Consider the following 12,090-nt stretch of genomic DNA (forward strand, 5'->3'; position numbering starts at 1 on the left):
CTATTTTTGTGTGTGGTGTAAGGAAATGGTCCAGTTTCATTCTTCTGCATGTGGCTGTCCAATTTTCCCAACACCATTTGTTGAAGAGACTGTCTTTTTTCCATTGGACATTCTTTCCTGCTTTGTCAAAGATGAGTTGACCATAGAGTTGAGGGTCCATTTCTGGGCTCTCTATTCTGTTCCATTGATCTATGTGTCTGTGAAAACTGGAAGTTTGTACCTTTTGGCCACTTTCACCCATTTTCCTCACCCCCCAGCTCCTGACAATCCCAAATCTACTCTGTTTCTAGAGGTATTTTAGATTCCACATCTAAGTGAGATGATATAGTAGTTGTCTTTATCTACGACCTTTTTCACTTAGCATGCTGCCCTCAAAATTCATGCATGTTGTTACAAATGTCAGGATTTCCTTCTTTTTTTGGCTGAATAATATTCCGTTATGTGTATATACCACATTTTTTTATCCATTCATCCATCAACTGACGGGTTGTTGCCATGTCTTATCTATTGTCAATAATGCTGGGATGAACATGAGGGTGTAGATATCTCTTCAAGACAGTGATATCATTTCCTTCAGATATGTATCCAGAAGTGGGATTGCTCGGTCATAGGGTAGTTCTGTTTTTAACTTTCTGAGGAACGTCCATGCTGTTTCCACAGTGGCTGTGCCGGCTTGCATTCCCATCGGTGCACGAGGGTTCCCCTTCCTCCGCATCCTCTCCAACACCTGTTGTCTCTTGTCCTGTGGATGAGAGCCATTCTGACAGGGGAGAGGCTGTCGTTGGGCCAGCAGTGGGCTGTGTGGTTAGCTGATTTGCTTCTAGATCTTGGGCGAGTGTGGGTGAACGGGACTGCCTCAGGCGCCACTTGTCCAGAAGGGCGGCGCTGGAACAAGGCTCCATGGTTGGGTCCTCAAACAGTGAATAGGCCATTTCTGTGACTTGTTCTTTCTTTAAAATTTTTGCCTGTGATCACAGAAGAAAAAATACTCCATTAACGCACATGCATGCACAGCCTTGACTGTGTAGTCATTATACTGTTTGAAATGGGAGAAAGGGTAGGATGGTGTTCTCTTTAATTTTTTAATGTATGAGACAAGTAACCATTTCTTTGCTTTTAGGTCTGGCGAGGTTTCCATCAATGTAAGAAAACCGAGAAACAGAGAGAGGAGGAGATGATATTCCTGGGTATGGTAAGTCCTCTTGCAGACAGGATATGCATGTGGGTTTCTTAAGACTCATGTCTCCCTTAGAGAGTTTTTGTGCAAAGAGAGGAGAGAAAAATAAATGACCAGTGACTTAAGAGAATGGAATTGCCTGTCCTGTACAGAAGTGTGCCCCGGGGTGGGAGGGCCACACAGAGTGGGCGCGTGTCCGTTTACACATCTCTGTTAGAGTACGTGGACCGCCCCAGAAGTGGAAACAAGCTATGAGTTGCTCACAGTATGCCGTTCCCTCGTGATGTCTGCTCTGCCCTCTGGTAGCGTTTGTGGTCAAGAGAATGGGTTTGCCCCAAGATAGCTGGCTGTTTTTGGGTGATCTCCACAGTGAGCACTGAATCAGAGTTGAAAGGGTACGTATTAGTTGTCCGTTGCCGTGTGACAACATTACCACATTTAGCAGCTTGCACACACACTCATCACGTGTCCCTGTGGGTCAGCGGTCTGGGCTTAGCTGAGTCGTCTGCTCTCGGGATCTCGCAAGGCCGAGGGCCGGGTGTCATCGGAGGCCCAGAGGGGGTAAAATCCACTTCCAGGCTCGTGTGCTTGTTGGCAGGACTTAGTTCCTCGTGGGCTGCAGACCGAAAGCCTGTTTTATTTTGCCAGTTGTTTGCTGGAGGCGGCCCCCAGCTCCGCATCGGGTGGGCCTTTCCATGTGGCCACTTGCTTCATCAGAGCTGGCGAGGGAGAGGGGGGATGCCTACAACCTCATGCAGTGACCACTGAAGTGGAGTGTGTCACCCTTGCCCTGTTCAGATCGGTTAGAAGCAAGCATGGTGCACACCAGGAGGTGGGGATCTGTGGGAACCATCTTAGAGTCTCCATCTGTTCAGGGAGTTTTCTGCATTGTCTGCAGCATCAAGCCAAAGGCCTCTGAGCAGGTCTGGCTTGTCCCCTGCCTGAGCGCCTCCTGAACGTAGAGCCCCTGCTTCCCAGGGCTGCCCATTCTGTTCCATTTTAGAAGCTTCTTCCTTTCATTTACGCAAAGCCTGCCCACCTGTAGGTCCCGCAGCCTGGCTGTGGTTCTGTCCCCCGTGGCAACTCAGAATGTGTCTGCTTCCCCGTCGCCTGACGAGCCTCCAAGGGTTTGAAGGCAGCTCTCGAGCCCCCTATGCCAACTCTTCTCAGAGCCAATTACCACCACCGATGGTGACCATTCTGGGGAGCCTTGCTTCCTGACCAGCTCACTTTCTCTAAAAAGACATTACAATTTAAAGGAAAAGCAAGCCTGTTACCACATTGATTGGTGCGTTGGAATGATCTACATCATTCAGGGCTCCATGTTTAACGCCAGGATAAAAACATCGCACGATAACGTTGATAGACACAGTGATCGAGTCTTTGAAAATGCTGATCAGGAACCAAACTCTGGTGAGGCTAAAAGAAGAAAAGAAAACACATATATGTTGTATATAACCACAGACACCAATACGTTAAAAAAAAAAAAAAAAAAAAACCTACTAGATAGTATCATGAGTGACTAAGGTCACAAATTAGAAAATACTGAACAGAGATTATCTAGGGAAGTCTGAATATCAAAACAGACCTAAGAGGTAAAATACCTCAATAAACCAATCACTGCAGCGATTGCTGGAAATGTTTTCCGAGCGCCGGGGTTCGTTTGGGTCCTGTGAGAGGTGGGGGCCAGGATGGAGTTGGACACGCAGGTCATTTACTGGGAGGAAGGGAAGGAGGGACAGAGAGGCCCGGGAGCTCCACCGGGAGGCAGGGGTGACGAGGCAGGGGCGAGGCAGAGGGATGGGGAAGGAAGAGCCAACACGATAGCACACTTCCAAAACAGAGGCCGACACCATCTTTACAAATCTATGCTGATAAAAGAAAAGAGAACCAGGAATGGGGATGCCCAGTCTGGGCAAGGACCCAGGGACCAGGGTAGCGCGGGGACCGCTCGCGGGAGTTTAAGTGAGCGCCCACCCGCCTGAGGAGAGTTCGTCTCATCACACACGTTAAACCCCTTATGCCTGTTTGCTCAGAAATCCCAACCCTTTGCAACTTCTTTGCTGAAAAAAAAAGAAGGAAGTGAACAAAATTTATAATATATAAATATTCATATCAGGGTAGTTTTATAATTGTAGATTGATGCCCAGAAACAGTTCATACAGTTAAAACACCCCATTGTATATCTTCAGAAGTGATGTTTAGAGTTTCTCTGTATGGTGCAAAATGTAAAGTATGAACATGTGATCCTATTTTTATACTTTTACTTATTCTTGCATTTTTCTATAATCAACGTGTATTTTATGTCTAAAAAATTAAATAAAATACATGTTCAAAATTTTATCAGAGGGGAAAAAGATAGGAATCATGGTTTAAATAATTTGTAGCTTTTTTAACTGAAACTTCATGTAAGAGACGCTGAGCTCTAGGAAACAAATTGAGGGTTGCTGGAGGGGAGGTGGGTGGGAAGATGGGGTCACTGTGTGATGGGTATTAAGGAGGGCACTTGATGGAATGAGCACTGGGTGTTACATGCAACTGATGAATCACTAAATTCTCCCCCTGAAACTAATACAAAAAGAAACTTTAAAATTAAATAATATCAATTCAAAATACCTTTTCCCAATCTGTGTACTTCTTATCAAATGTGTATCTCAATAGGACAAAAATCAGGGTTTAAGATTTTTCCTTTCTTTCTATTTGTAACAGTTAATACGCTCAGAGAATACTGTAAGAAGTGAAAAAAAGTAATGTAATTTATACTTTTTTAACCAGTGTAAGGATGTGGGTTTCATTATATTACTCTGTTCTTTCTTTATGTAAGTTATATTTGCTAATACTGCACTTCATCTTCTCACTTTTAGAGAAATCAAGTGGTCTCCAGTGTGTGGTTGATCCAAGAGCAGGGAGGCAGTCAGCTCCGTCGTTCTGTGATCAGTCATAAACATGTCCCTTGAAACTGTGGTTTCCCATCAGGTCTTCTTGTATAAAAATATTAGATGTTCTTTTCTGAGATTTTAGGATTTAAAAACATTAAAGGATCTTATCGGTGATATTGTTAAATATAGAAAAAATGTAGTTCAGTCCCACATTCATGTCACTTTCATCAATTTGATGATGGCACATTCTGAATAACAAATGGTGTGGCGAATACACCTGGTCTTGGAATGTCTTGTATCTCCCTTCGGCCCCGCATCCTGGACCACTCCGCCCACAGCTGTGACCTCGGGGCACTACCTCTGTTGTCAGCACAGAATTTAAAATGTGAATTATTTTGCTTGAGAAAGGAATTCAGCTCCATGTTCCAGACACTTGGAAGAGCATAGTCTCCCGGTGAAGGGGCATGGGACCGCTGCATGTGTTTATAAAGTCTCAGTTGTGACGGCCCACCTTTATTGGTCACAAAAATATGGTAAATCATACCTGAGTATGCCTATATGGTTTAAGAAACACCTTGATCTTGATCACCTACATTCTTGATTTCCCTTTGATCTTCAAGAAAAGATAAGTCAACATTTATTTTGGGGATTGAGACCCTTACGGACTGCAGCCCGTCCTGTACCGTGCCGTTGTTGGGGCACGCTGTGAGAGCCACGTGGGCAAGTGGTCTCTTCCAGCTATCGCAGATTATAAATATATCTATATATTAAGTAGGCTCCAAGCCCAGTGCAGAGCCTAAGGCAGGGCTGGAACTCATGACCCTGAGATCAAGACCTGAGCTGAAATTAAGAGTCAGACACTTAACCAACTGAGCCACCAGGCGCCCGGGAGATTTTTATGATTTAACACATTTGCTGGGTGGCATATTATTTAGTCATAAAAAGAAGGAAATCCTGGGGCACCTGGGTGGCTCCATCAGTTAAGAGTCTACCTTCGGCTCAGGTCATGATTCTGGGGTCCTGAGATCGAGCCCCACATCAGGCTCCCTGCTCAACGGGGAGTCTGCTTCTCCCTCTCCCTCTGCTCCTCCTCCTGCTTCTGCTCTCTCTCTCTCTCTCTGCCAAATAAGTAAAATCTTTAAAAAAAAGAAGAAGGAAATCCTGTTGCATGCTATAGCATGGGCAAACCTGAGGACATTATGTTAAGTAAAATAAGCAGTCACAAAAAGATAACTACCATGTAATTGCACTTATCTGAGGCACCCAGAGTCGTCAAACTCAGAGAAACAGAATAGAACAGTGGCTGCCAGGGGCTGAGGGAGGGGGAGAGGGCAGATGTTGCCCAGTGGGCATGGAGTTTCGGTTTTACAAAATTAAAAAGTTCTATAGATCTGTTTCACAACAATGTGAATATCCTTAACACTACAGAACTGTATCTTCAAAAATGACCAAGGTGATAAATTTTGTTATGGCTTTTTTACCACGATTATATATATATATTTTTTAATTCACCAGGACATTGAAATGTATACTGAAGTGGTTCTATAAGAATCATGAATAGTGGTCAAAAAATACAAATTAAAAATTAGAGGAGATACTGTGTTTCCTTGAATCCTGATGTCATCGATTGTAAGATGCATCATGATTTTTACAAGAAGATACTGTCAAATAAGCCAAAACACAACCTTGATTGTAAGACACATCCATCCCTATTTTCAGATACATTAAACTAAGAAAACTATGCATCTTAGAATTGGTGAGAATAGGGTAAGTTCTTTCTATCTTATAAGCAAACAAAAAAAGTTTTTTCAAGTTGTGATTATTGACAAGAGTGAGAGGAGATGCTGTTTCTCCTACATGAGTTACATCAACTCGGCCTTTCTAAAAGACCGTGAGCAAGGTGCCCCAAGTTCGTTAACATATTTAAATCTCTTCGCCCCCACGCTCTATTTCTGTCTTAAGGAAATCATCAGAAATAGAGATTTATGTGCATGGGAGTTTCCTACAGTGTTCTTTTTAATAATGAAAAATTGGGGATAAAACCCATCAGAGTAGGGACGTAGTTCCATAAGTCCTGGTGGACCTACATTAATGCCGTAGTGTATCACCATGGAAAAGCATGTTCATGACTAATTTTTGATGACATGAAAATGCTCGAAGTGAAAATTCAAGGTGTAGCATTATACATAGAATATGATTTCAACTAAATATATTCACACATCTATGCACATGCTAAAGAAAGAAAAGATACCACATTCAAATAGCACTCTTTTTTTTAATGTGGGGACTTCAGAAGATTTTTTTCTGTCTGTATGTGTATTTTCCAATATGCTTAAATTTTACTGCAATAACTGGAAGAAAGTACACATTTAAAATGAAAGCAAATGGCTGTAGAATCATATCAGTTTTTTTCTCCTGAAATCTCCACACCATTTAGTGCCTTCGGATGGGGAGATAGACAATGACACAAATTTGTTTCTCTGTCCCACCCATCAGAGGCAAATAGATGCAAGATGTCATGATAAACACAATGGTTTACTCCACTTTGTAGTTTCAAGACTAAACTAGCAGTCAAAAGATTCAATCTAAGATCATCTAAGTTTGACACGAAATTTTATGTTAATAGTTTGATTCAACTATTTCCTTTTCATTTAATTCAGCATACATTTACTGAACATCTACTACATGTAGCATTCCAGAAACCTGGGAATGGCCCAGCGCTCTTCTTCATCCTGAAGTCTTAATTATTTACACTGATAGCACACAAAGATAGAATTACATGTTTATTACTGTAATTTTTCTGTTTTACTTTGGAGTTTGTATCTACTCAGCTCAAATCAAAGAAGTCTGTATTAATTTTTCAGCAGTACAGAGTTTGGATACTATAAAGAGACCAACTTACCTGTTTTGTGTTAAACGTAACTTTCTTCGGTTTGCCTTTTTTTTTCCAAGTATGTCTTGTCCTACTAGTGTGTGTTCTATTGAAATTTTACACCATTGAGAAATATATGGATTCAGTTCTTAAAAGAATGGTATCTTCTGTTCTCTGGCTGATAACCATAAAAATCCATTATCCCAAATCCAAGAAATGTTTTCAATTGAATCTACTTCCCACTACGTCACTAATGAAGATATTGTCCACTCATTTTAAAATTTTACTTTTCCATTATTTCATGTTATTACATCATGCCAATGAATAAACCATTGACTTATCTGATCAAAACAGTATTTGTATGTTTGGGGAAGCTTGGTGTGTTTCCAGGTATTTAATAACTGAAACCAGAATAAGAGCAAGAGACATCATTATGCCTCCCATCCCTGACCAAATGTTTCCTTTACCATTGTCATACAAATTATTTTTTTGATATTGCCATTTTAAATATTTATATTCTAAAATCTACAAAGGAAAATAAATAGCACTCTAAAAATTCATGTGCAGTTATTTTAATTGGCAGAGCCAATGGAGTGGATCGAGTGGAAGGAAACTTAATGAATGTAATACATTTCCTTCTGTGGATCTCTTTGAAATAATTTGTCCTACAGTCATGCCCATCATATATTTTATGTTACCCTGGAGCTAGCAATGTTTTCATTATAATAAAGAACACTGGGGGACACTTATTAAAGAGGAAGAACCATCACTTTGAAATGAGTCAACAAAGTCCTCAAAGCACCATAAAACCCTGCTCACCTTCAGATTCTAACATCAAACAAGCTATATTATCATCATTTGCTGGTCAATTTGGTCTTTCTTATTTTGGAGCTTGGGCACCCAGTGAGCTCCCAAAAGGCAGGTCCCTCAAAGGCTCCCCTGGGGAAGGTGGTTCTTCCAGTGTCCTCCCTAGTCATGGGCTCTTCTTTGGCAACTGCTGTCAAAGCCAAAATGAGTGAAGAATCAAAATGAAGTGCTCCTTATGGTCACACTTTAGTTCCAACCAAAACCCATGTCATCCAGCGTGGTCGTGTGTATTATTCATTGTAGTTGGCTTCAAATGACGTTTGTTTCTAGAAATAAATTTATTCTCAAAAACATGGATTTGCCATTACATGTGGGGTTCTGTTTTGCTTTGTTTCAGTTTTATTTTACTTTTTAAAGGCAAAAGAGTTGTTTCCTAAGTGTCTCTGGGGGAGGCAGCATCTTAGAAATGAGGGCATGTCTTCAGGGACCAACTTTGAAGGGTTTGCTCCGCCATGTTGATGAGGAACCAGGCATGTGGGGTGGCCAGCTGGGAATGTGCACCCAGCTCTACCATGGAGGGGGTCAGTGGAGGTCCTTAGAGCAACATACTTACCCCCCCTCTGAGCCTCAGTTTCTTCTTCTGCAAGAGCAGGATGATGCTACCTATTTCGCAGAGCTATTAGAAGAGCTTCAAGAGAGATTACAGGTAAAGGGCCTATCCCGGAGCTTAGGGTAGGATATGCCTTCAAGGAATCATGGCCAACATTGATCTTCTTGGAAAATTACAGTACACCGTCACAATAACTGAATCGTGAAGAAGTGTGATAACTTTTCTGTGTAACGAAACACAATATATTCCAAAATAAGTTGTTGCATAAAATACACATGCCACCAATTTCCAAATATGGAACTCTCTTGGCCTTCATTATTTGCTGCTCAGATTTATGAACTTGAAATTAGTCTGTTAAAAGTAGGATCTCCAAAAGCAGGGGAGCTGGAGCAGCTCATGTGGTCTGAGTCTAATCCAAAGTCACCTCAGATAGCTGCGGGTGGGGGGGAGTTCTGAAGATCCCGAAGGCAGGAGGTGCTGCCCACCCACCACCCACAGTATGTGTGTTGCACCAGAAAAAAGTTCACAAACCAGGAAAGGCAGTGACTTTGGTACACGGGTGCATGAAAGGCTCTTAGGCTGAGCAGGGAGATCCGAGCTTGAGGGAGGACACTGTTTTCTATTAAATGGGATTTTACAGTTTAGTTACTTGGGAACTTTCAGTTTGATGTTAAGTTGTTACTCTTGTGATTCTGCTTTACTCTCGTCCCAAGTCCCCAGATCATCAGAAATTACATGACAAAAAGAATTATCTTCCTTACCCTCCCTTTGTCGCCTGATCCCAGGATTTCTTTACCTACATCCTAGGGCAGGACGTTCGTCCTTATCTGTCTTAGATTAGGGCCCATTACACAGTCAGTTAATGTAGCAAGTAGAGTGGTTAAGGCCATGATCACTGGAGCCAGCCTGTCTGCGTTCAGATCCTGGTCCTATCGTTTCCTAGCTGGGGGAATTTGGGTGGTGATTTGACTTCTGGGTGCCGCGTTTTCCACATAGGCGAAATGGAAATGGTCGTAGCACCTCTCGCATAGATTTGTGTTAATTCCTAAAGAAATTGCTGTCTGTAAAGCATTTAAAGTAGCATCTGACACATTGCACACAGTGAGCACGAGGTGAGCGTTAGCTGTTACTTTTCTTCAAATGGTTTAATATCATGGGTTTAGATGTTCACATCATTCATGATTCAAAAATGCTTACTAATTGCCAGGGGTTTTTTTTTACGTATTTAAGTTAGCTAAGACCAAAAAGGTCAATGTCACCATGTTGGCAAAGGATGGAAAGACAGGCTCTGTCCTATACTGTTGGGGGGAGAGTAAGTAAATCCTGTAACATCTTTGCGGGGCAGATCAGCAATATCTATCAAATTACAAATGCACGGTTTCTAAAACGTATGATCTATAGTACGTGTAAAAAAACACACCATTTTCAGGGGCGCCTGGGTGGCTCAGTCGTTGAGCGTCTGCCTTTGGCTCAGGTCATGACCTCAGGGTCCTGGGATTGAGCCCCACATCAGTGGAGAGCCTGCTTCTCCCTCTCCTTCTGCTGCTCCCCCCTGCTTGTGTGCTCTCTCTCTCTCTGTTGTCAAATAAATAAATAAAATCTTAAAAAAAAAAAACCACTTTCAGACAAAATGGGTTAAGCCAGAAGAAACTTACCAGTGGAGAGACCCAGCCAGCCACAGAAGGTCAGAGCAGAGATGCCAGAAATAGACCCCACGGGCCAAAGCCCCAGTCCGCCCGGGCATGGCTGTGCAACACTGGGCGAGTGCCTTGACCCTCCGGTACTTCAGCTTCCTCCCCTATAAAATGAAGATAGTAGGGCCACCTACTCATAGGGTATTAGGAGGAAGAAATTAGTTAAAATTTGTGAATCCCTTAAAATCGTGCCTTATGACCTAGAAGTACCATCATCCAAGTGTTTATTTTAAAAAAATATTCCAAGAGAGTAAAACACAAAAGTAGCTGATGAAGCTTCTATCACTAATCAATTGTAAACTCAACTTGACCATTCTTGGCCCCGCTCCTAATTTAGCAAATCTTAAAATTACTAAACAATTTTCAGAAGTTAGGCTTGCGGGCTAAAAAAATTTTTATTATTTAATAGTTTTGCACCCACTAAAATGGTGGCATCCTAAAATAAGGACCTACCATAACCAGAGGGCCCAAGCAGACCATTGCCTGTGGCTCTGCAGACAGTTTTTCCCACTTCTTCTGCCGGGTTCATCTTTATAAGTAGGTATATTTGTGTAAACGCAGACATATAAATATAGATGTGTTACTCTAAATGAAATGATGGAACAAAATGGCTTATTTTCATAAACTAAGGAACACCACACCCACCATCTTGAAATGGATCAGCTGAAGAGCAGCCCCCTCTCCGCAGCATGAAACATTCACTCCATGTGCAAAATTAGAGCAAGAAGCCTGTGGCTTCTTGGGGAGTGGGGAGCTGACTGAGCCTGCCTCTAAATGCTTCCTAATGAACACCAGTGCACGCTGTGTTCGGGAGGCGCTGGGGCTAATTAATCTCTGCATTGACGACAGCCAGAGACTTCACAGGACGGCCATTTGCTTGGAATAGATGCTTTTCCTTACCCTCCCTGCTCCAACTTTGCCTTCAGTGACAACAAAGCACCATGAGGAAGCAAAACCCCCTCAAGACAATGAGCTTCTAGAGAACGCTGCCAGCATTAAATCACTCATCAGCCAGTGTATTTGTGACTGATAAATTGAACAGATTTTCATGTGGACAAATGTCCATTTTATCTGACTAATTTGAACAAGGATTTTTAAAGACAAAGCCCATCAAACATTAGATAAGCATTTTAAGTTAATGGACCGTGGAGTCCTATTTCCCCACAAACCCGGGAAGCATCATCAGATGTCCTATTTTTACAGCAACATCAATTATTAATATGTATATTTTTGCTGACAGAGGACCTTGCTATAAACGTAGGTTTCGCTATCCCGTTCCAGGTCATTAACTGTGGAAAGCTTGTAAATATAATGGTTTATTCACATGGGAAGCCTTCATTAAGATGCATTATTCTACAGCTGATGTATTTCAATATATAGTATATTATCATGTTCTCTATTTCCCTTTAATATTCGTAATTTATTTTTAAATGAGTTGCTGTTTATGCGGTGAGTTAACAAATTTGAATTCCATATGACCAAAGTTGCTAACGAGGAAAAGATGTTTTAGCCCAAAGGAAAAGCTGCTCATTAACATAGGACCTAAATATATTATAACCTTTACATTCAAAAGCAACTAGAGAAAGAAGCTACAAATGACCCCAAATGTATTTTTGTCAGAGAAAGTCTATATCAAGAAACATGCATGAATACACACATATTAACGGCACAGCATGGTGTAATAGGAGAAACACAGAACGGAAGGAATCGGGAAACCTTATTGCTAGCTTCTTCATTAACGTAGAATGACTTGGGAGAGCCACTTAGGCATGATCCTCAGTGTCCTCATCTGTTCAATGGGATAGTCACGTCCTCATTTCTACCTCCAAAATGGATGTGAACATCAGTAAGGAAACGTAGAGGAAGAACGCAGAGGACAGAGCACGGGCCACTGGGCTTGTTACAAAAATCTAGTGAGAGCTGAGAGATTTCTCTGCTCCACTCAAAGATCATGGAAACGCTAGGAAGTTTGCGGAACACTCTGTAGTGTTGAACAATTGCCAAGACCCAAATCAGAGTCATCCACTCACTGCTTCATTTTTAAGGGATGA

At 41.9% G+C, this 12,090-nt stretch overlaps 1 protein-coding gene across 1 annotated transcript in view; it reads left to right on the forward strand.

The window, feature by feature from the left end:
• IQCA1 (IQ motif containing with AAA domain 1) overlaps window positions 1-12,090 on the forward strand; it is a 150,433-nt gene that overhangs the window by 18,115 nt on the left and 120,228 nt on the right. Inside the window, exon 5 of the mRNA XM_032408149.1 lies at window positions 1,121-1,192. Coding sequence (XP_032264040.1) covers window positions 1,121-1,192 — 72 coding nt within the window. The remainder of the gene's footprint in view (window positions 1-1,120; window positions 1,193-12,090) is intronic.

This window comes from Phoca vitulina, unplaced genomic scaffold (assembly GCF_004348235.1).
Source record: "Phoca vitulina isolate PV1807 unplaced genomic scaffold, GSC_HSeal_1.0 scaffold1, whole genome shotgun sequence".
In the NCBI taxonomy this organism is placed as follows: Eukaryota; Metazoa; Chordata; class Mammalia; order Carnivora; family Phocidae; genus Phoca; species Phoca vitulina.